The following is a 27,170-nucleotide window of genomic DNA, read 5'->3' as shown; positions in this document are numbered from 1 at the left end:
GTGTGAGGTCTTATCTTTCCGTTTGATTTATTGCTTTATTTTGAACATTTAAAATGTCTTCGATCTGCAGCATGGCATATTCTGTAAATAGTTAAAGTTTGTCTGAGAAGGCATTTACATTATTATGCCATCATGAAAATTACCTGAAAATGACAATTTATTGTTATTGTGACAGGCTTTGTCACATTTGACAAATTCTAGACATTTCAAAATAAGTGAATAAAATGAATGTAGAAATATGTCTTGTCAAAAGCGCTAGAGAAGGTGTGACCTTTAACCTGAGTAATGCATGTATGCATGACCCACCAGCCTGCAGGTGAGGCCGACGATAGCCACAGGCGCCTGGGCAGACTGGGAAACATCAAACAGGTTGTACAGCAGAGTCTGATTCTTGTGGTTGGCGAACAGATCAAACTCGTCCAGGACGAACAGCACCGGACGGCTGCTGCTGCGATCGCCTTTCTTCAACGCATCCAGCAGGAAAGTCAAGTTCTCTGCAAAACTTCCCTGAAGTCAGACAGAAATTTGGTTTTGAAACAGAAAACTGCAAAATGTTTTCTCTGCAAAAACTTCTTGCAAAGTTGTTGTTACTCACAAACACTCTGTCGCCAACAACGTTTTCCAGCTGGAGCTGCCTTGTTATTTCTTTCAGAGCTATTCTGTCATCCGTCTGCAGGAGGCCTGAAAAAAACAGATGAAAGAATGCATGAAAACCGCTCTGTTGGACATCATCTTGTGAAGCAGGTGGAGCTTACCGTTGAGGTGAACCTGCAGGAGGTTTTTCTGCACCTCTGTTTCCTGTGACAGTTCCCTCAGGACGCTCCTCAGCAGCTGTAGACACAGAAACACCTTCTAGCCTCGGGATACGACGATTTTCCAACACAAACCCAATGGAGTCTCACCATGTTTTTCCCCGATCCTCTAGGGCCGACGATTAGCACAGAGTTGCTCTCCCCGTGGACCGCCGTTCGCTTCAGCAGCTCTGCCAAGTGTCTGCAGGTAAACATTCAACATTACTTACTTTTTATATTGTAAATTTTGTTTTACTGGGACACTTTTGTGAGCTAATCTCCAAAACCAGGGATAAATTCACCTACTTGTGTTGAGCCTCCACTCCCTCTAGTTTATCAGGAAGCTGCTGATGGCAAAACCTCTTCCTTAAAATCTGATGAACCTGAAAATAAAACGTAGTTCACTACAAATTTATGAGGTAATCAACATGAACAAAGTAAGGGAAAAAGTTCTTCATTTCAAACCTGACTGATGCATTCTCCAATAGGAAGATGAGCATCTTTTGCTTTTCTTTTACTCATGATGATGTGAAAAAAAACCTGTAAAACACATTAGAATGTGCGCATTTTACACTTTAAATCAACAAATATGTATTTATGTTGCTAAATCATTGAAAGCAAAAAAGTCGGCAATGAATAAATCCCTTAAAGATTTATTACATTTTTATTATTAATTACGTGTTTATACGTAATTAATCTACAGATGACCTAGCAGAGTGTTTTGTCAGCCGAATTGTAAAGAGCGCATCAATTTTAAAAACTATTGTACAACAAAAAATTGAGGCCACTTATAAACTGTCAGAAACAATAAAATTCCTAAAACTGCTGAATTAAAACCAGGAGTTTGGTGTAACGTTCATTCCATTCTCCCTCGATAAAAATCAGCCCGCAGCTGCGGAATTCTGAGATAATGAACCTTTGATTATATGTTTAATAAATTGTTAAATAATATAAGAATCGGTACAGTCAGTAGCCGGACAGGAGAAGTCTCTTACCTGAAGGTTTTATGGTGGAAATACTTCTCTATGTTCGCGGGAATGCATCAGTGATGACCACTTCCTGCTTATGATTGCAGCTCACTTTTGATTGGCTGAAGCAAGCAGCGTCCGGAAAGCGAAACAAAATAAAATACAAAATTTAAAAAGAAGATACAACAAACAGGCTTGACATAAACTCACACCCAAAATAATTTTTCTTTGGAATTAAGAATAGTAATAATACAGAGTGGAAGTTGAAGTTTAGAAACATAGATGTCTAAATGTCGCCCTCTGGGGGCGAATAAAATTATAACGCAGGCGTGTTTGTTTACATTTATAGTCCGTCTTTTTTCATAAAAAAAACCATTTGAATATATTATATTTATATTTCACAGCTTAATAATAAAATTTGTTATTTTAATATTTTTATGTATTCTGTACATCACTAAGAAATAAAGGATGAAACATGAAAAAAATACATGCTGTATGGAGATGATTCACAGCTAAATTAAAAGTAAAAGTAATATTAGCAGTGAAAAAATTGTGATGGTTATTTTACCACAATGAAATTTTGGGAAAGTAAAAATGAATTGTTTTTAAGATATAATGAAAATTGTATTTTAGTACAATTCTCTTTTCACTATTGAATCTATGCACAACATGGAAATTGTGTTTTCTTTTTTGTTCAGTATCTTAGATAAAATTCACATTATATATATAAGTTATTGTTTTTATTAAAATGAATGAATCTGACATTCCTTTGACTTTGATAAAACTGGCTCAGATTTTCCCTCCTCCTCAGTGAAGATAAATCTCTGGTTATACTGTGGCTTTAAGTTGATGGATGAAATAAGCAGAATAAACTAGTAGATATCTCAGAAATCGCCTGCTTCACTGAGCGCCTGTTTATTCTGTCACATTATGGTAAAATACGACCTTCTACTGACATACTTAGCTTCCTGTCTGCCCTTATATAAACACATGAAGAGCTTTTTTAAAACCGCGGCCGAACTCGTTTATGATTTCCTCAGGTTTGACCTTCAGAGCTGCAGCCTCTTCACAGCCAAAGGCCTAATTTTCAAGCTTTCATGGGTTTTATTGATCCTGTTTGAGTGTCTGGGTTCAGTGTCAGTTTTTTAGATTTGGACATTTATTCTGGACTCTTGTTTACAATTTAGCTGCAGATCATGAGCAACACTAAAATTCAGGATAATAAAAGCCTTTTGTGAAATAAATTGAATCATTAATTACTCATTCTGGGGAATTTTTTATTTTTTTTTGCTTTGGAAAGCTTTGGGTAATTTTGTTATTTTTTCCAGGCCGCAATATTTTGGGGGAAGATTCTCTTTTATTCTGTTTAAATAAATGTGCTGTTGATTTTTTTGTTTGTGTTCTTGGTGTTTTGTCAGATTAGAGATCCTTTAGAATGCATTTGTTAGTCCAAATGTTTTTCTTTTGCTCAAATCAAACATTTTCTGACTTGTGTTTTCTAGTATGTCTAAATTTGGATTCTCTCAGGTTTCAGGTTTTCTTTTATGTTTAGGAATGTTTACAAAATGTTGCATTTAATTAAATGTTTCTGTATTTTTTTTAAATTGTGTTGTCAAATATTGATTATTATGAAAGGTTCAGTTATTATTTAAAATAATTTGTCTTGAAAATTATAATAATAATTTTGCCTTTGTGGCCCTAAATTGATGTTCATTTCTGGATTTTGAAAGTGTTGATTTGTGTAACTTCTCATATTCTTACATGATATCTGTGCTTTTTAGCCTTTGTCTTGCAAAAGTTGCAATAGTTTTCTCTGTTAAATTTCAGCTACTGCTATATTTTGGTCTTTTTGAGTGGAATGAAACACTGTGGATTGTGTTTTATTTACGGCTTTCATGTCTATGACTCATCCCAGCCACTCCACCTGTTTTATCCCTAACTTTGCAGCTTCAGCCCCACACATCTCTTGCATGCCATGCAGCGCTCCGGAGTAAAACGTGCATCACCTCTCTCCCATCTGCTGGCAGCCCGTGCCGGCGCATGCGCAGCGCGGCTCTCCATCATCTCCAGTATTCCAGTGTAGGAGCAGCAGCAGAGAACTAATGGGTAGGTTTCTTATTCTTATTTTTCTCCTCATCTGAAGCGCCTCGTCGCTCCTTTCTGTCACTCTTTCAGTGGAGGGATGCACTCGCCGGGGTGTCCGGGTAAGAAGGGTCGGTTTTCGGCCTGCTTTGCCGCAGACAGAAGCGTTACAGAGCCTTAAAAGCGTCTCTCTCTTCATCTGCAAACGCTACGGGTTAGCACGGCTGTTAGCCAACAGGCTAAGCTAGCCGTGCTAACTCGGCCTGGCCCTGGCCTCTCCTTGCCCCCATTTGGCTCGAAACCTAACTGGGGCTTTGCTAAAATATTTCCGCCTCGAACATTTGTAAATCGGAACCCGGGCTACGGGTGCTGGACGTGCCCGAACCCGGTTCCGGTTCGCAGATCAAAAAGCCAACGGTTGTTAGCTTGAGCTGGACTCTCCGTCTAGTGCATTTTCCTTACAACAAGCTATCAGGCTAACGGCTAGCTCAGTGTTGGCTCCAGAGCATCAGAGAGCCCTCTGACTGGTCCCAGTCCGCCTCTCTGACACCGAACCGGGTTCAGCGAGGCCGAACAGCCGCTAAAGCAGCACCATAAAGCAGGTTTACGCTGTTCAGCCCGGGTCAACAGGCTAATTATCTCACCTTTAGGCTTGTTTTGATGATGTCCAACCGTCTGTCAGGTCCAGATTTTAGGGGAACTGCTGTCATTTAGCCAACTGTTAAAGCTGTCAGGGTTGCCTTTAATTTAATGTGTCACTGAGCCAGCATGGGTTGGATAAATGATCATAAATACTGGATATAATCTACACATTTCTGTTATTGTAAGGTCATCAGGATCTTCCTGTTAACTGGAAGATCATGTAATTACTGTCTAATTAACCTGAAAAGGATCATTTGTATTCCTACAAGGTTTATTGGTCTTTTTTGAAAAAAATATAACAATTTAGTGTTGCATAATTTTAAAAAATCTTTAAATGATCCTTTCATTTAAAGATTATAAGATTCACATATTGTTTAATTAGCATTGAAACTTCTAAAATTCTTGAAAGAATGATTTGAAATAGATTTTGTGATTAATGGGTTGTAGTAAAATTGCTCTTGTTTTAACTCTTAAAACATGCATCATTTTGAATGCATTTCACACTATAAGAGAAGTAGAATTTGAAATGATTTCAAATGTCAATATTTTAGGGCTCAGCGATTTACAATAAAGTACAGTAGAATAGAAATAAACTGGTTAGTCATCTGTCAATGGGTTGGTAATTACGGATTCGAAAATTTACGAGCGTCACTCCAAATTATTTGCGTCATATCAGTCTATTTATGGATTTTTACGTAAAGCGTTTCTAAAATATTCACAAGAAAATACAGATTAGAAAATATAGGTGCAATACCACCTGACATGCTTTCGGCTGGTCATTGAAAAGCAACCAATTCAGGAGCACCATTTATTTTCCTTGGCCCTGATTGGCTGAATCCTCCAGCAGATGAGGAAGACTAGATGTCAACTTCTTCCAAAATTCATGTTATTTTTCTTTCAATTGTTTCTTAAATCCTGTTTAATTAAATTGTAATAATTCTTAATATAAAATAAAGCAGCAACAGATTATTCTCTTCAGACAACAAGAATTTGATTCATTTCCAATTTCCCTGCATTCCAGACAATATTTGACTTAACTAAGTCAAACAAATATAGATTTTATCTCTGTATTTCCATAATTAAATTTTTTTTCTGTGTTTGAACTAAAAACTATAGATTTTTGGAATTCTGTACATTTTGATGTAAATAAGGTACTGTTAGCATGACGTTAAGTCCAGCATGTTTTTATAAAGGTATTCTGGATATGCATAAATCATCAGAAAACCCCAGAACCTCACTTTGATGTAGCTAGTTAAATCTGTATTTGAATGGATTTTGCAGCTTAATGGGAGTAAAAATCTGCAGTCGCAGACTCACTGACAGGAGAAGACCTGTTTAAATTCAAGGTATTTTCCTCTCTGTGAAGCTTCTGATTAATTTACTGTGTATTCAGCATAAAACAAATGGTATCATCTCATGCCTTCCAGATAATACTGATATCATGTGTGTAGTCAAAATCTTAAAGTTTCTTCGAATTTAAAGTACATAAAAATGAAGATGCTAAACAAAAGTGGATGTCTTTGCAGAAAGTGCTGAAAATAGTCAAACAAGTGCGGTTTATCTGCAAAAACACATCATTTTACAATACAATTGACTATTTTTGGGCTAAATATTGAAAAAAAATTGTAAACAGTATATTCTGTTGTGAAAATATGTAATTTTTTGTAGAAAACTTGACTTGTCTGAATAAAGGTCACTATGCAACTTTACACACTTCAATTAGAAGGAGAGATAAAATAACTTTTCAATAATACAAAATCATCTACTTTGGTTGAAAAGCAAAATAAACGTACATTGATCAGTTTGCCTTAGTCTGGTGATTTTATCTATCTGTTTGTTTATTTTACTTGGACTTGTTAGCAGCTGAATGGTGGGACAGTTTAGACTTCCTGTGAGCTAAAACTTCTTTATTATAATTAGTTAATTAGACATGAACACAGTGATGCTCTAAAGCATCACTGACTGGTCAGATGTCCCAAATCCTATCAGATCAGTCTCCCTGTTTGATTTTATTTCTATATTTCCATGAACTGCTGCCTTTAATGGACCACAGATCCAGTTACTCTGCCTTACTTAGCTGAACTTCTCTCTTATTTGATCTGATTTCTGACCTAAAACGTTTATTTTTCAGACAGTCTTGTTGTTTTTGGTCCTAAATAGCATAGCTTTATACAAATAAAAGTTTGCTTTTTGAATAGAGGAGCAGAGAAAAAAGGACATTTTTGCAATTTCTTTTCAGGACCACTTTTATATTTAGTAGCATCATCTTGTTTGTTTTCCTTGTTACTAACTGATGGGATCAAATTATTAAGAGTTTACCAATTTTACATTAGCTGATTTATTCAGTTTCTGAAATATATACATGGTTTCACTTTGGTCTCAGCCTCCACTAACTACTTAAATTAGCACCAAGTGTTTAAAGTTCACTTGAAATTTGAAAATGTCACTTAATAATTATGTTTTGTAAAAGATTGGAAGATTAGAACCTGAACATCAACTATAAAATCTCTAAAAATGCTAACATTTTAAAAAAAGCTTAGCCTGGTGGGGGCACAAGTAAAGCCTGGTGGCCTGCCAGGCTTATAATACACTGGGGGGAAACCCTGAACTTGTCCACATCCACTGTCACGAATGATGTGCATTTGTAAGCTTCTTCATTAAATAACTACAAATGGTTAAAAACGCCTAGTTGGAAATTGCAAAACAGAACTAAATCCTTCTATGCATGGATCTAATATCTAAAATTTAACAAATTTCACACAGTAATGTCTCCATTTGTCAGTAAATCATGAGAATCCTTTGCAAACTTAGTGGAAACCTTATAATTGGCTAATAATCAGTTGATTGGGAACCCAGTGCCAAGACGGAAAGACAACAGCAACGATGAGGCAACCGTTGCTGCTCATCCGTCTGACGTTTCATTTTGATATTCTTAGCAGCGTTTTGCTGCCTGTGAGGCCATTTTGATGCAAACAGTTGTTTTCCCTGTTTTTCATCGTGATACATTTTGGTTGTTTGCTTTCTCTTCCTCCTGTGGGTAATATCACAGAGCTTAAAATCTGACGTCTCTCCATTATAAATCACTGATGCAGCCTTTAAAGCCCCAGCAGCAGATGAATCACACATCTTGTCTCTCAAGTGCTACCTTCATTGCCTTTGCGTCCATGTTGTGTGCATCAGGTAGCTTCAGCCGGGCTGCGGTTTCAGAGCGTTAATGCTCGGTGAAAATAGGAGTAGCTTCCCCACCTGCATCACAGGAAGCCTTTAGAAAAGCTTCAGATGTTACAATCTGGGGAAAAAAGCTCAATTATGTGTGAACCTTTGCTGCTGTCGCTGGTTTAGTCCTGAGTCACTCTGCTGGGGACAGCGCAGGTAAAACCAGCCGCAGCGAGAAAGTCACTTCCTGTTTCACATGGAGTCTTCCGAAAACGATCTGTTGTTCCAGACTTTATTCCTTTTCCTATTATTTTATTCCCAATTTCCTTAAATCCGCCCTTCGTCTTCACTTTTCTTTCATTCCTAATTTCCTTCCTTCCTACTCTTTTCATTCATTCCTTCTCTTTTTAACCTTATTTTGTTCCTTATTTTCTCATTCCATCCTTGTTCCCTTCCTTCCTTCTCCATTTTTCCTTTGTCCTTTCCCTCCTACCTCCTTTCATTCACTCCTTTCTTATCTTACTTTCCTTCTTTTTTCTGCCTCCTCCTGTCCATTCTTTCTTTCTTCCCTCCTTCCTTCCCTGTGTCCTACCTCCTCTTTCTTTCCTTCCTTCAGGTTAATCCTCCTCACTCTGCTGTAAACTCCCAGTGAACTTGTATCTTTGTGTTTTAAAATCTGCAGAGAACTCTGGGAAGTTTTCTTCAGCAGGACCTGAACATTCAGGTCCTGCTGAAGGCCTCGCAGTATTTAATCTGACATCTTGCAGGTTTAGAAATAACTGGAGTTTTTCCCGTTTGCATGGAAGCAGTTAGAGAGCTGCTTTGCCTGAGGTAAAGATAACACCTGCCGAGATGCTTTGTGTAATTTCTAATCAAAATGTCTTCGGTTTATATCCGTTCTCTTTTCTGATGCAACCCAATAAAAAAGCTGATAAGTGAAACATTTGTCAGACATCCTCACGCTGCAGCAGGCTCTTGTTGGAGAGGTAATTTCTTCTCAATAGAAATGATGTGCTTTTTGTTACGTCTGTCTTTGCCAAACATGGAGCTCTGGGAAATTAGATTTTAATGATGTGGCCGTTTCACTTATACGATTCCACAGCCGTCTCCTGAGATGATTGCTGCAGCGTTCTGCCTGATAAACAGCTGCCCCTTTCCCCATGCTCACCTCCCCACCTCTGTGGGAACATCTCTGGGTTTGTTTCAGCAGCTAAAGGCCTGTTATGAGTCAGCAACACCACCAGCTGAGAGGAGACTCTGCTTGCAGCTCCGTTTGGCGAGCGACAAAAACGTGTGATTAATTGAAGGTCTTAGATAAACCAATCAGTCGCTCTGATAGGTGAGTAGGGAAGGGAATCGAGAACCGGCTCTTGTAAAGAATCGGTTCTCAATAGTTCAGTTACTTGCTTAACAATTCCACTTATCGGTTCACGCTCTGTGTTTTGTTTTAGAAAATGTCCAAGATGGCGTATCAGCAAAATATAATTATATCAGCCAATTTATCAGTCCAGATTTCTGGAATTTCAGGAGATTTGTGATTCTTGCATATGAAACCGATCTCATCTACCTCAGCAAATCCATCGTTCTTTTTCTAATTACCCAGATGTGAACCTCCAAGGAAATTAATACTGAATTGGCACACGTTGATTTGGTTTTAATGTTATGTTTTCACGGTGACCTCAGATTGATCGTTTTTTAGGTTTTGACTCTTAACTGTTTATCTTCTCCTTCTCTCAGGAGTCATGGGGAAACCACTACCCAACTGTGATTGGGAACCAAAATCCTGAAAATATCTCTGATGGTGTTTTTCCTGGGAAATGGACAAGTGTTGAGAAGTTAAAAATAGAGGACTTTACTTTGGAAGAACTCGGCAGTCCCGATCCCCGCCCCCTCCCTTCTGGCCAATCGGATGGCTCCGAATGACAGGATACAGTAATGGATGTCATCACGCCGTTCAGCGCTGTAGCCAGAATGCAGCTCAGAGGGTAGGGTCAGCTGTGAGCCTGCCTCACCCTACCCTCCCACCTCCCCCTTAGCTCTGCCAGAGAGCCGGCCCTTGACCCCCACATCCAGGCAGCAATCCTTCCCTCCCAACACCGACTCCTCCACCACGGCTTCGGAAGACGGAACATGACGCTGGTTCATGTCTGATACGTACACCTCTGAGGCGTCGAGCGTAAAACCAGTGGAGCAATGAATGGCGGAAAGGACTGTGAGGCGGGAGATGAGAGGCAGGCCGTCCCTGTCCAGGTCCCCATTGGCTGGCAGCGCAGGGCGGAGCACGGTGGAGGCGTCGTGTATGTGAGGTAAGAACATGTCCAGAAAGGTGGTGTATCTCACATGCTGTTGACGTCCTTTTTCCTGATGGAAGAACAGTCTGGTCACTCAGGTCAGCTCCAGGGTTTGAAGTTGAACTCCACCAACGAAGTTCCAGTGCTAAACCGAATGTAGTTCTTTAAAATCACAGCATCCCACCATCCATCCAACCACTGGTCTATCACTCATCCAACCATTCATCTTTCATCCAACCCTTAATCCATCTATTGGTCTGGTATTCAACCATCCATCAATTGGTGTGAAAGTGGTTGGATTCATGAATTCAAGCATTGGTTTACAGTTTAACAATCCAACCCTTGGTTTGTCATCCATCTATTCAGTCATCCACCCGTCATCCATTCATCATTCCAACCATTGGTCTATCATCTATTGTTTTTTTTACCAGGATCCATAATTGCAGGTGAGTAGTTGACCAGAGTCAATATCTCTGGAATATCAATATTTATACTGAAGATGGTGAAATTGTGTCAATTACAGAATTCAGAGGACCATTGATTTTTGAGAAGTGTTGTGTTTAATATAAGGATTAGTCCTAACTCATTCTAAATTATTATTGTCTCTTGACCTTCAAAAGATCCTGCATTTGAAATAAAACTATAATTTTTACCATTTGTATGTTTCAAATTCTTGAGCATCAGGATCTAGCACGTCCCGAGTGAAGTATCTTACAGTCTAGATGAGCGCTGCTGCTTAAAGCAGGCGGCCTTTATAGGAGTGATGTAAACAGGAAGCCTGAGGGTAGGAGGTGTGATTCAGAAAGCCCCCAGCAGGTGTGTTTACTGTCCACACACGGTCAGAGCTGCTATGATTGATCGGCTCTGCAGGAAACCGACACAAACACGGCGACGTTTAGAGGCTGCTGCTCCCTGCGTTGAGTCACGCACATCCCCTCTGAAGCTGCAGTGTGTCTTAAATTTCCCCAACATATTGTCCTTATTGGACGCTGAACGACTTAGTGATACAGAAGAATTACAACCTACATGTTTGCATAAATGCTAAATGTCGAGGAGAAATTAACCATTCATGAAGAAAACTCCTTTTATCCCACATTTCACAGCCTTTTCAGATCAATGCACCAATGATGTTACATTTCTGTGCCTGTCAGAGGGGTGGCTCAGATAATAGTCTCCATCAGCTCTGACCATCAAGTGTGCAAAGTCTGCATTCTTCATCATAACGTAATGGGACAACCCACTTCAGACTGGCTCTACCTCCATGGGTTCAGACAGAGTTCAAAACTCACTGTGATCACGAGATGAAAATCTGGCCTCAAAAGTCCAATTTCCTGTTGGTTCTCTGATCAGGCAAAAGTTTATGATTTGAGGCAGTTGAGCCTAACGCTAATTAACTGCTAATAAACCCTTTCTCACTAGCTATTTTTCCTTCTTCGCTACAGGGTCTCTTCTGTTGCAAACTCATACAATGTCACCTGGAAAAAAATGCACCTTGTGCAAAAAAGCTTGGCACTGCTACAATATAAAATATGCAATTTTCTTTTGTACATCACTGTCAAAATAATGTCTTAAATTGTACTTATAATTGTTTAAAACAAGTCTTACATTTGAGTTGGCGAAAGCTGCAGAAACCTCCTTTACAATCATAACCTGGGTCAGAAAATGCAGCTTAGCTTTCTGACCAATCATGTCTTCTGAAATGTTCTGAAAAGCTTTTAAGTTTATCACTTTTTAAAAGTGAATTGTCATTCTACTATTACTATGAGCGTTGAGTTTAACGCCTCCTGTTGCTGTCTTCCAGTCCCAGCGGCTCACTGCTGTCCAGCCTGGATCAGGTGAAGACCTACCTGCTCACAGATGGAACCTGTAAATGTGGCCTGGAGTGCCCGCTCATCCTCCACAAGGTAATGCTGCTGCTCCGGGTTCATGTGACATCCTTCAGAAAAATATGATGAAATGTTAGTTTATTTGTTCCAGACTAAGAGATTCTTTGTCATTCCTTGTTTCTTCTTTCTCTCCTTGCTTTTTCACTCCATCTCCTTTTCTTTTCCTTCCTTTTTTCCTCCATTCCTACCACAATTTTTTCCTCTGCTTTTCTGTCTATTATCTATCTTCCCGTCCTTTTATTTCTTCTTTCCCTTCTCCTTGTCTTTACTCTTTCGTGCTAAACTTTACTTCCCTGTTTTTTCTCCTTCTTAGTCCTCCTTTCTTTATTTCTACTCTTTCCCATCCTTATGTCCTTCCTTTCTTGTCCATCCTTCACCTTTGTGTTCTTACTCCTGTTTTTCATTGTCTTTCCTCCCGTTACTTATCGTTTCTTTTTCCTTTCCTCTTTTTTCCTTCTTTCCTGTAGTGTTCCATCCATCCTTCATTCCTCCCAAAATCTTTTTCTTTCTTTATTTTCTTGTCCTGTGTTTTTTTTCTGTGTCCTTCCTTTGCAACCTGATATCCTATCTCCTTTTCTAATCTTTCTGTCCTGTTTGTTCTGCCATAAATTCATGTTAATCTTTATTGTTTTATATTTTCATTAAACTCTTTGTAATTTTCTTTTCTATCTAAATCCATCCATTCAAAAATGTTATAACCATTTCATCACTGTGTGATTGACAAAGGAATGGACATCTAGATGGATTGTTGGTCAGTCGGTTCGTCTGTCACAAATAAACGATTCATTTTCCCACTTGTGAATTTGTCTTCCGAGTACAGCTCTAGTTTTTAAACAGATTCTGTCTTCAAGGTCTCTGTTTCCCTACAGCGGAGTAATTCCTACAAGCTACAGTCTGTCATTCTCCCTCAGTTGGAGGACAGTGTTGGTTCTTCTTTAATTCTTGCCTCATTAGTCGCTCTCTTGTGTTTTTCAATAGCTAGCATTGATGCCAGCTCTGCCATGTTGGTCCACTTCAGCTGTTGGAGAACTTTGCACAGCTGCAACACACTTTTTCCCTCTTTATGAGCTGAACACAGAACCACTGGTTGTCCAGCAAATGACCATCTGTGCCTGTAAAGAGCCTCCAGACTGGTTTTTATATCACTTTATGCAAGATATTAGTCCAGTGTACTTGAAGATGGTGGGCTTTCAGTGATTTATTTGTGGGTTTTGCTCCAATATTAGATAGATGTTCTGAATAAAAACATGGCTTTCAAGATGCATAATAAGGTCATATATGTGTTTGTTGTCAGGTGTTCAACTTCGACCCCGGGGCGGCTGTCAAACAGAGGACGGCAGAGGATGTGAAAGCAGACGAAGACGTGACCAAACTCTGCATTCACAAGAGGAAGCTCCTGGCTGTGGCCACGCTGCACAAGAGCATGGAGACACACCCGCCTCTGGCACTGACTAGCCCAGGAGGAGGTACATGGAAATACAGTTCTCACAGCCTTGGTGTGTTATACAAGCAATCTGGCTTGAATTGTAATTGCTTTATGCCATGCTTCTAGTTGACATCGCCCAGCTGCTGAAGCTTTTCAGCTTGTTTATTGGCTTTGAACTAGTGCAGCCCAGGCACATGCAGAGGGGGGGAAAAGGGGGCTTGCCCCTTTCATCCTTGATGCACCTAGTGCCCTTTTTCAGTTTTTTTTTTTCTATTTATTATTATTTTTTTAAAATCTGTGTGTCAGGAGGCCTACTTTTGCCCCTCAGCAATAATATTTATCTAAATATAATAATTTATCAAACTAAACTAATCTGGCTGCCTTCAGTCTGATAATGACTCAGTTTCTCTGCCTCCATGTTGTTCAGACACCGGATCCATGGTGACGGGGGTGGGGGGCGCTGATCTGCGCCTCTAACTATCAAATTATGGGCAACAATATTTTTCATACACTGATTTATAAATAAAAACATAGGTCTGATGTTGACTTAGAAAAAGTGGTTCTGTTTATATTTTCATAGTTGTCCTGCAATAACGGGTAAAAACCCGCCTCGACCCTAAACACAGAAATGCTTCAGCAGCAGAGAAAATTCTGACTTTAACTTCATCATTCTGCTAAAAGCCCGGTTCTACAGGCGGTCTGGGTCGGTCCAACTGACAATGTAGAAACAATGTCTGATTAATATCAGACATCCTGATATTAGGCACGGTACCGACCGTCACCATGAGTCACGACGTGGCTCAAAGCCCCGGTACCACCTGGTCCCGCCCCGGTACCCCCTGGTACCACCTGCTGACTGTTCGCTCTACTTCTCCTCTGCCACTCCAAATGACTGCACAGCCCTGCTGCAGCCCTTTGGTATTTTAACCATTCAAATAACTTTGACTTCTGCTATTTATAAATTTTGTATTTGGCAGAAAATATTCTAAATTGTCAAACACATTTTCACATCCTAAAGACACCTTGGGATCTTTGAAGGCTAGATACTTCACTTCAAAACTTCATTCAAAGTTGAAACAAGTCCTGACCCACTTTGAAAAAGGTCAACATTTTCTAAAATGCTACTCTTAGCATATTTTCATGGGTGCTAATGTTTGAATAATATCTATTACTATTCTATCTGCAATTTCATGTTTGACACTATAAGCTATCATGCTAATATTAGCATTTCAAATGTGCTGAATATTGTTATTTTTTGCATAATGGCTAATATGAACTAAACTATTTGTGGTCAGTAGTGATCCACCTATTTGCTGATTTTTTTTCTTAATGACATATCTAAAATATTCCAAGTAAATGCAGTTTGAGCAGAGAACTACCTAGCTTCAGTGCCACTAGACACACTATTGGCTGGAACTTGCAGCTATAGAATAGAATATAGTTCATTAAGCCCCAAGAGGAAAGTACTTATTTGTTGAAAGCTACTCCATCTTGGGTATAGATAGCTATGTTAGTTAATTTAAGATATAAAAGGTATTAAATAACTTTCTATGATATGTGACTATGTCAAACTGCCCAGCCTCTGCTGTTCATTGTGTTTGTACATCACTAGAAAAGCATTTACAGAGTAATTAAAATGCCTATCCATTAGTTTTATTGGCATGTGAGAGAAGTTGACATTTTTCCTCACAATATGGTTTTAAATAACTTGGAAATTATTTGTTTCCCTTTCTAGGTACACCATCTACAGTTTCTGTGCATTCTACAACTCAACGAGCAATAAGGACTAAAGCCCACGATGGGTTGCCCAATGCTGTTGGCCCTGAGTGCAAGAACCCGTTCAAAATGATAATGGCGGCCGGACAGCAGCAACAGCAGAGGTTGTTTCCACCTCAGGAAGCGGGTGGTGCCCCGCAGCCTGAGCTTTACTCTGGATACCCCCGGGCACAGAGGCTACCGAGCGGGGATCCTGGAACTAAATCTCCATATCGAGTGGGGTATGGAGGCATGTTGAGCCCATCTTCCTCCAGTGCTAAACTGTATGGAGATGGCTCTCAATCTCCCAACACAGACACTCTGGGCAGCCCTGAGGGATTTCAGAGGACCAATCCTTGTGGCTTTCCAGGAGCCGGTAGTCCCGGTTCAGCATCCATCCATGGGAACCCTAGGACTCCTCTTTCCCCACCTAGAGTAATGCTTCATGGCTCTCCTGCAGGCCAGCCATCCTGCGCCATGACAGGAAGGACTAGCACACCCCTCTCCCCTACGGCCACTGCCAAAAGCCCTGTCATGAACATGAACATGCCCCGGGGGAACTTCCCACCCAGCATGGATCTCCCTCGAGCAGCATTTCATCATAAATCTCAGCCCCCTCTGCATTCTGTACCTCCCCCACCATCTATACCACCACCCTGTGCTCTTCAGAAAAGGCAATTGACCTCTGAAAAAGACCCCTTAGGCATTCTGGATCCCATCCCTAGCAAGCCAGTTGGCCAGCTCCCAAACCATGCCCCCAACCCGCCCAACTTCCAGCCCAACATCCACTCTCAGGTACAAATGATGAATGTAAACATCCCCCCTCCTGCCATCGTTCCCCTGCCAAGCAACTTACCTTTACCCACAGTGAAGCCTGGACCTGTGGGCCATGGTGGCAATGTGCAAAGGACTCAACAGAGCGGTCCTTCCTCCTCCATGTCCCCCTCCCCTGTCACTTCCCCTGTTCACATGGGTGGACCGGTTCTGGGGCGTATCGAGGCCTCGCCTCATCGCTCGCGTTCCTCCTCCACCTCCTCTGAACACGGGAGCTTTGCAATGCCCTCGGGTCACCAGGCCCCATGTACCACCATGAAGGTTCCCCCTCGTTCTCCCAGGTCGGCTATGGGGTCTCCCCGACCAGCCATGCCTTCAAGCCCATCCACCAACAAAACCGACCCACTCCACCAGTATAAAGACTCCCAACTGTTGCCTGGCATGGGAAACCCAGTCGGCACTCATCAGCACAGCAACTCCATATACTCCCCCACCTCTTCCTCCTCTTCGTCCTCTCTGGCAACTTCCAGCACTTCCCAGAAGGGCCACCCTGGTCTCCTTGGGATGCCCCTCAACCAGATTCTGAACCAACAGAACGCCGCTTCCTTCCCAGCCAGCAGCCTCCTCTCAGCCGCAGCCAAAGCACAGCTAGCAAATCAAAACAAACTCGGCCCTGCTGGCAACAGCACCCCCGGCATGGCTGCTGGCGGTGCGGTCGGCATGCCGGCAGTGGGGGCAGCCGGCGGAGTTAACGGTGGGGGCGTCGGCCCTCGAAGCATGGAGGGACACAGCACTTTAAATCCCATGCTCCCGCCAAACTCCACCATGCTGCTAAACACTCCAGAAGGTCAAAGTGGCCGGGCGGCGCTGCGAGACAAACTCATGGCCCAGCAGAGGGATCCTGCACGGAAACGTAAGCAGTCGTCCGGCAGCACTGGGAACCACGACGGTGGCAACAACATGGTTTTCAACATGCTCAACAAGCAGGGCATGGGGGGACCCCACATGCAGGGGCCCAGCGCTACAGAGCAGCTACGTAAAGTGGGCAGGATGGGAAACCTGCATCCCAACGCCTCCATGGCTCAGCTGCTTCAGTCCATGAGTTGCCACAGTTCCCACAACATGGCGGGGAACAGCCACCGCCCTGGGCTCAGTTCTGGCTCACATGGAGCGGCGGCGCTTCACTACAACGACAGTGCGGGCTTGCAGCAGAACCTCCTGGTCCAGCAGAGGTTGCGGCCTCCAGGAGATCCCATCCAGCACTGCCAGAACCTGGACCCATCAGGGGGCCACCTGGTCCCACGTCCAGGCCAGTACCCAGACATGATGGCCCAGATGCAGGCTCAGTCCATGAACGCCTGTGGACCTATCGGGCCAGGCGGTGGACCGATCGGACCGGACGGCATGCCGCTGGTACGCCCCAACACTAACCCACCACCCCTGTCCCATCCGGGTCCGCACCCCTCACAGCTCCACACTATGAGGAGGACAAACATTGTGCCGCACGGAGGAGGCGATGGAGGCTGCAACCAGACAGTCTCTGATGCAGGTGAGGCTTTGCACAACTGTGAAGCAGCTGTCTAAATTAAAATCAGGTTGGATGGGATGTTGTTCTGAATGTCAAATGGCTAACAAACAGTGAATGATATTTATTGGGTTGAATTGCTGACCAATGAACTTTTCACCAAGAATCTATGGGTGTTTTCACACCTCGTAGTCCAGTATACTTGATTCAATTGGGGACCAACCTGCCATATTTGTTATACATTCTCAGCTGGTGCGATCCTCTGAAGCAAAGCTACTAATTGAAAAACCTGTTTACCTCCTCACCTGTGGGGGTGCTGCACCAAGAATTAAAACACTGAGCACAGCTTCCTTTTTCACAAAATGTAAAGAAAAATGGAGTTGTGTTTGATTTTAGTGGTTATTTGTCGTCGGTAAAAGATCATGAGCCATTTCTCCCACTAGTGCTAGACACTCATGTTTGTTTTGGTTGTTTTTGCGTCATAGTCCACTTCCTGCTTTATGAATATGAATTTATCTTTTGTAACTGTTTACATCCATCGCCACCATGATTTTTAATTACTTGTGAACTAACAAACTAATGTGTGGTTTTAATTTCCTTTTGAATTTAATGCAAACACTACAGTTGTGAAATTAGTTTTACAACATTATCAGGATAACCAGAATGTATCTTTGAGGAACACCATATGTAATTTTTATTGACTTGGTTTGGACAAATACAGCCTGTCAAGGGGTTAGATAGTACTTAATGCACAAAATAAACTTTAAATTGAAGTCACTTTTTAACCCTGACAATTCCTCAAAATATATTGTTAACAAGGAGAACACCCTCTTCTCTTTTCTTCTGCTAAGTCTCTGGCTTGATGAAGCATTGGTTTCTATGGTTATGAATGAAGTAAAACCAAAGGATTTGGGTGATAGGCCCGAGTCAAGATGATCCGACTCCTTCAGCGTGTCAAAGCTAACGAGTGGGCCCCTCATCTTTAGCTGCCCACTAATTGTCAGTCAGCCAGTGTTTCGCTCTGTTTTATTTGTATTCTAACGTCAGTGAATGGCGTGCAAAGATAGAAATGGGATCTGCATCACGCTTTAAAGGAAGCAACCCAGATAGGGAGCTGCAAGAGCTTCTCCCAGAAAGCTGGTCACTATAGTAACGATAGACCCTGAATAGAGGCCAGAGTGAAGCCTTTGATGACAGTTTAGGTCGGTGTGTTTGATTGTGTAGGTCTGCTTGTGCATTACAGAGAGTGTTCTTCTGTTTATCTGTATGCACATGGATGACTTGCAGTGTGACTGTATTTTTCAGATCTTATTTCTGTTTCCCTCCCTGCAGTCGAACTGGAATCGTTTTATGTATTCGATTTACGTTTTTGTGTTTTATCATAGAAATATGACCGAGGTCTGCTTCAGGCCACCTGCTCTTATCACCAGCTATTCTGTTTTTCTGACATGTGAATTCATTGAAATTCAGGCTTGTTGGTGGAGTCGAATGTTTTTTATCACTGGGGATATTTAAAATTTTCAGCATCCTCAGTGTAGCTGCTAAAACGGATGTTTGAGTTTGAAGTTAATTGGTCATCACAGAAGCAAAGTCAGCAGTTTTAAAATAACCTATACCCACTTGGTTTGGGCTTTCTTCTGTCCCAATTCAGTTTTTCCATTTTAAATATATTAAATGCATTGTATACAAGAGATTAGAGATTATTTCATTGCTTATTTTTAGTGGTGTGGTCAATAAATTACTTAATGGTATGATAAAATAAGCATGATCATTTTTATTAAAGAGATGTTCCCCTTTAACATAGTTGAAAAGCTAGCATTTGGAAAAACGCTGCAAACTGCAAATGAAGTAGTTAGTTTGCATTACCTGCCCCTTTTGCCTGTTTTTCCTGTCTAAGCTTGTTACATAGACTTTGTAATCCATCTTAATTGTTGTTTTGGATGTATTGTTTATTTATTCTGTAAATGTTATATGTTTTTCATTTGAGTGGGTGTATTTGCATTAATAAGGCATTATTATTACTACAACAATAGTTAAAAATGGTCTCCAAATTAAAACATTAGCATTTATTGCAACAATTTCTGGAACTATTTATTGTCCAGCAAAGTTTATCTGGACAGGCCAAGGTGTGACTAACTGTTTACAAGTTTTAACTTGCACACACCACATTTCTACAGGATTTTTTTTTTCAGTTACGTGAAAGATCAACATTTGAAAGTTGAGTGGGTATAATAGCAATTTGCACCAATCTCATAATAAAATAATCTGAAAAAAAAACAGATTAAAATCAATAGATATCTTTCTTGTTGAGTTTGTGTCTATTTAATAATTTAGAACCCAATTGAGTTTATGAATTGAAATCACTGTATATTTGTCAATTAATTGTGATTTAATTTGCACAGGGGTCTGTACTCTCAACCATGCCTTTTCACTCTGGATGCTGAAGATTTCCAGCATTTGTCCAACTTCTGTCATCTACAGAAATACTCAGATAAATATTGTTAGAAGTTGGTGTTAGTTAATTAGAAAAACTATTAAAATCAGAAATATCAGCAATATTAATATCGGATATCAATGTCTGTCCAGATTTCCATTCCTAGTAGAAAACGTTACTTTTTCAGACGTGAATTAGGCGCTGATACAGCTTTACAATGTGCACCATTAGCTAGTCTGAGCATGGACTGCTGGTTTTGTGTTTATTCTAGGCTTAAACCCTGGATTAATATTTCCACTTTGTGGCAGATGTCATGTTTGGCAGAGTTTCCCATTCTTCTGCATTTAAAAGCCTTCAAAAGTAGTAGAAACTGAGCTAGACGGTGGCGTCTGAGATGCAGCCTTGAACCATCTGTTTCCATACAGCTGCTGCGTTTGAACCCCCCCACCCGCTGCCACTCACTCTGCCGCCATTAACAAATACTCAAAAGTTCATTGTAAACTCCCCCCGGATCCCCTGTATCCAGTTGACCGCCGCCCCCATCCCCCTGCAGTCTAAAACCGCTCCACCCGACCCCCTTAACCCACCACCCCCCCAACGAGCTTCCTGGCTGCGGACAGCACCACCAATCATCACTCGGTTTCCATGGCAGCGTCCCCCAGCAACAGCCGTCACTATATCATAGCAGTAGCGGATGATGTGGGGAGGGGGGAGGGGGTCAGCCGAGTTGGAGAGAAGAGGAAGGGGGGGGCGATGAGGAAGAAAAGAGAGCACACACAGCTGCCCTTCAGCGGCGCAGCATCGCACCAGCTGCTCCAGTCGCCGCTCGTCCATGTTCACACCCACAAAAACACGTCGGGCCTTCGAGATTCTGTATCTGCCTCGGCTTTGTCTGCACACTTCTCCCTTTATTCATTGATACATCTGTGGCCTCCATGTACTTTGTCCATGCGCCGTCCTTGGATGCTTTCGCTAACAAGTCTGGCTGTACTGTTCATCTGGCAGCTTGTCCATCTGTTGGTTTGGGCTGCAACAGATTGTTGATGTGCAACTTTTCCCTTTTGTGAGTCTCAACTTAGAAGCATTGATTTTTTTTTTTCCTGGTGGAAGCACGAGATTAGAAAAGAGCGATAAAGTGACTAGAACTAAAGTGCAGTGGACGGGAAACCAATTTAATTAGCTTTATCGTTTAGCCAAACAGGACATATTTAAAACACGCTCATCTAGGTTTCATGTTGTAGTACTTAGATTATTAAATCTTTAAATTAAAGCTGTAACTTGTATAAAACCAGGAGATTTATCAGTTTGCTGCTCAGATTGATATTTTTGAATATCTCCAACATTTTTGTGATTTATTTATTGTTTTCCAATTAAAATAATTGATTTTTTTGGTGCTACTTTTTCCCTCAATAGACCTCTTCCAAAATCTACTTATAAAATAGGAGGAAAAATAACAAGCAGAGCAACTAACCAGAGCTAAAAGACAACAACAGTGAGCATTGAGAAGCAACATTTCTGTTACTCCACAGAGAGATTATTCACTAAAACATAAAAGCTAATGTGAACTGGGTTCTATTGATGAATCATATCCCCTCTCTGGTTTTTCAGGCATTGGCATGGGCACCATGCAGCCTCATGTGAACGCTGGTGGAGCTCAAATGTACCAACAGCAGGTCCACCAGCGAATGCCACAGGCGGTTTCCTCTCACCCAGCCTACCAGGGGCAGCAGCACTTCTCTGACAACCAACACTACAAAGATGCCGGCAGCAACGGCGGCTCCCTGGCCTGCCTCTATCCGAACTACCAGGTAGATTTTGGTTCTGTTATTATTTTTCTAAAATTTCTTCCAAATGATTAGTAATAATTTCCGCTTCAAACTTATTTTAGTACTGTAGTTTGGCCTCCATCCATCAGAGGGCACTGCTGGTCATTCTTAATCAAAACCAGTTGATAGAGAATTAAAGATGGCAGAGGGATCCCAGAACGGGAAAGTGAAACAATCAAAAACACTTCATGTTTTTCTGTTTAGAAATATAAACACTTGATAGGTTCGTTAAGTTTTAAGTTCTTCTGTTTGAATATTCCTCTGTTCCTGGAAGATTAATGCTTCACACATTTTATTATGTATTTGTTGTATTTTATGAATATAGTGTTTTATAGACTTTAATAATGTGAGAAAACCAAACTTTTCTGTCTATTTAGTCACCATTTAATAAAAAAATAACATTAAAATTGAATTAGTGTTGGAATTCAAAATATTATGAAAAATTTAGCCCATTTGATACAAGAGAAAACTCAATTTATTAAGTCAGTCAATGTTAGATTAGCTCAGTCAGTAATTTTTCACTTCCGAAAAAGACATGAGGTTTAATATCAACCGATACTAAGCTGATACAGAAAACCAAATCTGATTTGAAAAAAATCTTTTTTTAAAACACATAAACAGAAGTGTACTGAATTACAATTTACAACTTTGCATCAGTACAGCAAACGTAAATGCACCAATAGCTTCACATTGTAACATGTAAAAACAACTTTCATTTATGCAGTTAGGAGCAGAACAGCCAATGGAAAGTAAATAATAAACGGACAAAAATAATATGTAAAAAAAAATAAACTGCAACAAACTTTCTTCCAAATGGTTCAGAAAGTTCAATTAGAAAGGCACAAAGCATAGAATTAGACTCAATAGATCTGACTTTATAGATCAGGCAAATTGTCATCTGAGCCATAGCCAGTACAGATATTGATATTGTATCAATGCATCTCTAATCTATAATCATGTTTTTTTGTCTCCTCAGCAGGGAATGTTGCCCCACTCTCAGTTTGCAGAGGAGCAGCAAAGCGAGGGGCTCCCAGCAGGCTCTGAGCGGGGCACCGGCGGCGGGCCGGAGGTGGTGGACGCCATCTACAGAGCGGTAGTGGACGCCGCCAGTAAGGGCATGCATGTCACCATTACCACCACGGTGAGCGGGACCACGCAGGCCAGCCCGGTGCCCGCCCTCAGTGCCATGAGTGCCTTCACTGCCAACGTGGGGGAACCCGTCAACCTCCCCCAGGCGGTCAGCGCCGTCCTGCACGGGCACCAGGACGGGGACCGGCCGCGGCAGGCCAGGTCAGGGCGCGGACAGAAGAACATGGATGCTGGGAAGAGCACGCCAGATGGTCCAGAACCCAACGACTACTTCCGCTCCCCCGGCCGGGGAACGCCAAGGGGGCAGTGGGATGGAGAGGCGCCACACGGCGGAGGCTTTGAGGCACAGAGCAACAACGCCTGGGGAGGGGAGGAGTTCCTGGAGTGCTCTACCCAAGTGAGAAGTAGTCCTCTGATGGAGAGGCCTGCCAGTCTGGCCCCTGCGCCGCCCTGCCCTGCCGAGGGCTCCAACGACCACGGCCTGGCCGTTCCCCACGACAAAACCTTCTTCGACCGGTTTAACAACTGCAGCCGGACCCCCGCCAACTACAAGGAGCGTCTGGAACAAACGGTGGAGCGGTGCGCCCACATCAACGGCGCCACACCTCACTTCAACTCCAGGGCTTACGGGGAGGTCCTGGGCCCCCCGCGACAGGAGCTGACAGGGGACGACCAGTCGCCGGGCTCCTCCACCAGCCTGGAGGGGCCCCTGGCCACACCCAAAGACTACAGCCACTACAACGGCCACTTCAACGGCATGGCGCCCAGCCCATCAGACACCAAGAGCCTGAGCAGCGAGGAGGACCTGCGGCAGCCCGACTCGCCCTCGTCCGAGCTCCTCCACTACCGCTCCAGAACCTTCAACATGGGGGAGCTGGTCTGGGGCCAGCTGAAGGGCTTCCCTCCATGGCCCGCCAAACTGGCCGGTGACGAACAGGTGCACTGCGCCGCAATGCTGCGAGAGCAGGCCAAGGTGAGGCGCCGCGTCCCACAACTTCCTGCACGTGTTTCCTGAAATGATTAACCAGGATAAATTGATTATTGAATAACTGTCAACTAATTTAATAAACAATTAATATGTGGAGTCGACAAACTCAAAAGAAAAGCAGTCTGCTGAAAGAACATATTCAGAAACTATATGCACTTTTCATTAAAGATTGAGAAATTAATTTGTAAATGTTGGCTTCATCTGGTTCGAGTTATGTAAAAAAAAAATTATTCTGATACTAAGCATCTTTTGCTTAATCATCAATCAATTAAAATCAATATTGAATTGATAAACAGAAAGGGCTTATTGCATATTTTCTCATTAAATAAAGTGTATTTTAATATATTTCTAATCGTGAGTAGAAAAGGCTTAAATGAAAAATCTTCAGAATGTACCAATTTTTTGTCTGATTAATCATCACAATATTCAATTTCTCAAGTACAGGTTTCAATTTCATTAATTGCAGCCCTTATCTGACCTAAAGTTTGACCTTTGACCCTGCAGGTGGAGCCGGAGAAACTAAAAACACTAACCCATGACTTGGAGGCACTTGACCGAGCCGCCAAGAGAGGCCTGAAGTAAGAAACTCGTCAGACATTACAGTGAACGTTCAGCTCTGCTGTTGTTGGTTTCGATGGTCATGATAAAACAAACTGTTTTCCTGCAGACCCAAACTGAGCAACCCCCTGCAAGTTGCTCTCCATGAGGCCATGAGCGAGCTCGACAAAATGTCAGGCACAGTGAGTATCTTGAACCGAGTTCTTCGGTTTTTACACACATACTTGTTTCAGATCATCAATTAAGTGTTAAAATATAACAATTTAACAGTTTTTACATGATCAATTTGTTTATTGATGCAGAATCTTTCCGTACCGACCTGAACCTTTTTACATTAGCTACAACCTGACTGCATGAGGCAACAAAGATCTCCCATCATGCTCTCATCTGAAGAGATTCACTGGCTGCGTTTCCGATACGAAACTTTGCCAATATTCCACTAATCTTAAAAAGAAAAAGATTTTTACAATTGCAGTGTTTCTATTAATCAAGAAACAATTAAAATCTCAGATGAATAAGTTTGTTCACTCAGTAAGTTGTTTAAAAACAAGCCGCGACATCGTCCTCACAGGCCTGTCACAATAAATCTATTAACTAAAAACTTAAACTATTATTTTATGCAAATAATTTTCATTTGCTTGATTTATTGTTTTTCTCTCTTTTTTTTCCCCCAAAAAACTGTAGGATAAAACTCTTCAGTCTGGTGCTTTGCTCTCAACCAGCCCTTTTTTAAGGACAACTTTGTTTACAGAGATTTCATAGTTAATTCTATTTGTTGTTTCTGTTGTTTTGTTTTAATTATTTTGGATAATGTCTTCCAGTTCCAGTTTTAAATACTCACCAGAATATGAAGCTTATACATTTTTGAGAACGTGTTCTTGCATTATTATTACCATTATTTTGCTTGAAAATAGACTGAAAACAACAATATAATTGTTTATTGCTGTAACTTCTGGGACAATTTCTCACTAAACAAATTTTGTTATTGTCTCCAATCACTTTCTATCGTCGGCTTTATTTTTTCCGGCAGTAGAAACATCTAGTAGTTGATCACGACCCGTGTGATGGAAAAAATACATAAATTCAATTTCAGTTTTGCAGAAAATCTTATTGAAAAATGTTAGTTTTTTTTTTTTTTTTTTTTTTTTTTAATTTGCACATTTTTATGAAGCAAATTTATTTTATGCTCTTTTCCTTTTGCGTTGCTGCGAAAGACAGCATGACCCAATAGGTCACAGTCAACAATAGTTACCGCATTGTTGACAACTTGTTGACTTTCCACAAAAAAAAAAAAAACATTGTCAGGCTTTTTAAAGATTGCTAATCATCCAGAAACCTGCAGTGATGCACCACAATCCAGATTTATGACAGAAATGCTGTGTCTTGTAGAAAATGTGTCTCTAACATTTCCCCCGTCTCCAGCTCCCATCGAGGGAACGTGAGCTGATGCTCCCCAAACCCAAGAGGAGGAAAATATCCAGATAACATTGAATGTGTCCGGCCCAAGAACGTCCTGGACGGGGCGGTCTGAGCTCTTCAACAGGTGCTACACATGGACTTTCAGTGGTACAAACCTTGTTCCAACCTGACTTTGACTGACCACAGAAGGTGCTGGAAACTCCAATCACCAATACAGTTTTAACTGTAGAGAGAAAAATAAGAAAAATACAAAAAAAACCCATTAAAAACAGTTGCAATTTGTCTACAGTTCACTGAATTAACTATTTTTTTCTAGTATAAGATAGTAAAATAAACAAAAAAAGCTACAAGCATTACCTTACATATTTAAGAAAAATAGACAGTCCAAATATTTCTGATACATTTTCAATATGTATATAGATAATCCTGAAATTTCCTGCTATTAAGAATTGTATGTAAATATTGTACAATGTCATGTACAAGCGTACCTAATGCACATTTTATCTTTTATTGTACAAAAACAAAGCAGTAGAAGTGTACCAATGTCTTGGTTTCTATTCAGACGTGCGGCTGCTTCAGGCCGCATGCGTAGGACGAATAAGATGACAGCCTAAAGCTTTTATATGATCAACCGTACGTCGTGCTGTTTTCCTTCTTTTCTTCAGTCCAGGATCGGCTGAGTGTTCGTTTAGAAACAAAACAGAATGAACTTTACCAGTAGAAAGTGTTCCGTGTTTATTTTCCTCCACCAGCTTCATCCAGGACAGGAAAACCATCATGTTACGAATCCGACGAGGCGTTTTAAGAAGGAATAATCCACCTGAATGCAACGGTAAAGCTTCATTTCTCTCAAACGGTTTTAGTTTCACGAGTTTGGGTGGATTTTTCCTTTGAGATTTCAGCCGTCGTCTCTGATTCGATTGTTCTCATGCTTGTGTGTACAGTATTTTAGTTTCTTTTGCCACAACTATAGCTTTAGGTGGACTAACCAACCTCAGAGTTTAGATTATGAAAGGAAACACTAACTTGACGGAAACATTTTTCTTATTTAGAGGCCTTTTTGTTTCTGTTTTTTGTTGCTTGTTGATGTAAATTATTTATGTACAGTACTCCATATTTATTTTAAGCTTTACAAATATGCTAGATGGCAATAATACTACCAAGAGTTGAGAACTAAAGCCTTATATGTGTATATGTATGTTTTTTTTCTGTTCTGTTTGTTTTTTAACAGGTGAACAACAGATCATGTGTCCCGTTTTTATTTAAGAAGTTTGGCGCTCAGATTCCTCATTTTGTTACACGTTGTGTCATGGGGTGTTTTGCTATAAAAACCATGTTATTTATGAATATTAACCTCTTAAAATGCAGACATGGAGGTATTAAATGCAGTTTTAACACTACTATACTGACAGTATCGGAAACGCTGCATCAAACTGCTGCTCCTCCTGATCAATAACCTGAAATCGCTTCCGAATGATCAAGTGCAATAAACCAAGCGATGGATCAACAGCATCTTCTGCAACCGTTAGTGCTCTGCTTGCTTTCCTTCCACCTGCTTAC

General features: G+C 41.2%; 2 protein-coding genes across 5 annotated transcripts in view; one reads left to right on the top strand and one right to left on the bottom strand.

Annotated features, from left to right (window-relative positions):
• The window catches only part of orc4 (origin recognition complex, subunit 4), a 6,086-nt gene extending 1,531 nt beyond the window's left edge, over window positions 1-4,555 (bottom strand). The window contains exons 1-8 of one of the 2 annotated variants that reach the window (XM_055022797.1): window positions 4,486-4,555; window positions 1,787-1,881; window positions 1,257-1,331; window positions 1,098-1,174; window positions 903-993; window positions 756-831; window positions 596-681; window positions 307-507 (exon numbers count right to left, since the gene is read on the bottom strand). In XM_055022797.1, coding sequence (XP_054878772.1) covers window positions 307-507; window positions 596-681; window positions 756-831; window positions 903-993; window positions 1,098-1,174; window positions 1,257-1,313 — 588 coding nt within the window. In that variant the 5' untranslated portion in view covers window positions 1,314-1,331; window positions 1,787-1,881; window positions 4,486-4,555. Of the gene's footprint in view, window positions 1-306; window positions 508-595; window positions 682-755; window positions 832-902; window positions 994-1,093; window positions 1,179-1,256; window positions 1,332-1,786; window positions 1,882-4,485 lie in introns of those variants that run through there. The other variant, XM_055022798.1, reaches the window with a different exon arrangement.
• LOC129353447 (methyl-CpG-binding domain protein 5-like) lies at window positions 3,793-27,170 on the top strand. 3 transcript variants are annotated; one of them, XM_055022792.1, is made up of 11 exons: window positions 3,826-3,865; window positions 8,850-8,978; window positions 9,377-9,945; window positions 11,732-11,834; window positions 13,111-13,282; window positions 14,978-17,320; window positions 21,339-21,538; window positions 22,533-23,618; window positions 24,138-24,211; window positions 24,301-24,373; window positions 25,614-27,170. In XM_055022792.1, exons 3-11 carry the CDS (start codon window positions 9,833-9,835, stop codon window positions 25,674-25,676), a joined length of 4,227 nt encoding a protein of 1,408 aa, XP_054878767.1. In that variant the 5' UTR covers window positions 3,826-3,865; window positions 8,850-8,978; window positions 9,377-9,832; the 3' UTR covers window positions 25,677-27,170. The 3 variants fall into 3 exon arrangements, with proteins under 3 accessions (XP_054878766.1, XP_054878767.1, XP_054878765.1); XM_055022790.1 differs by having other exon boundaries at window positions 3,837-3,865; window positions 8,847-8,978; XM_055022791.1 differs by lacking the exon at window positions 8,850-8,978 and having other exon boundaries at window positions 3,793-3,865.

Source organism: Poeciliopsis prolifica, unplaced genomic scaffold, assembly GCF_027474105.1.
Source record: "Poeciliopsis prolifica strain line A6 unplaced genomic scaffold, Auburn_PproV2 SCAFFOLD091, whole genome shotgun sequence".
In the NCBI taxonomy this organism is placed as follows: Eukaryota; Metazoa; Chordata; class Actinopteri; order Cyprinodontiformes; family Poeciliidae; genus Poeciliopsis; species Poeciliopsis prolifica.
This window is presented reverse-complemented; position numbering and strand designations above follow the sequence as displayed.

Excerpts from the sequence above, each read along its gene's own strand:
- LOC129353447 (XM_055022791.1), top strand. The coding sequence starts at position 9,833 with ATGAATGGCGGAAAGGACTGTGAGGCGGGAGATGAGAGGCAGGCCGTC. Across the intron at positions 9,946-11,731 it reads GGAGGCGTCGTGTATGTGAG|TCCCAGCGGCTCACTGCTGT; the intron begins GTAAGAACATGT and ends GCTGTCTTCCAG. Across the intron at positions 11,835-13,110 it reads GCCCGCTCATCCTCCACAAG|GTGTTCAACTTCGACCCCGG; the intron begins GTAATGCTGCTG and ends GTTTGTTGTCAG.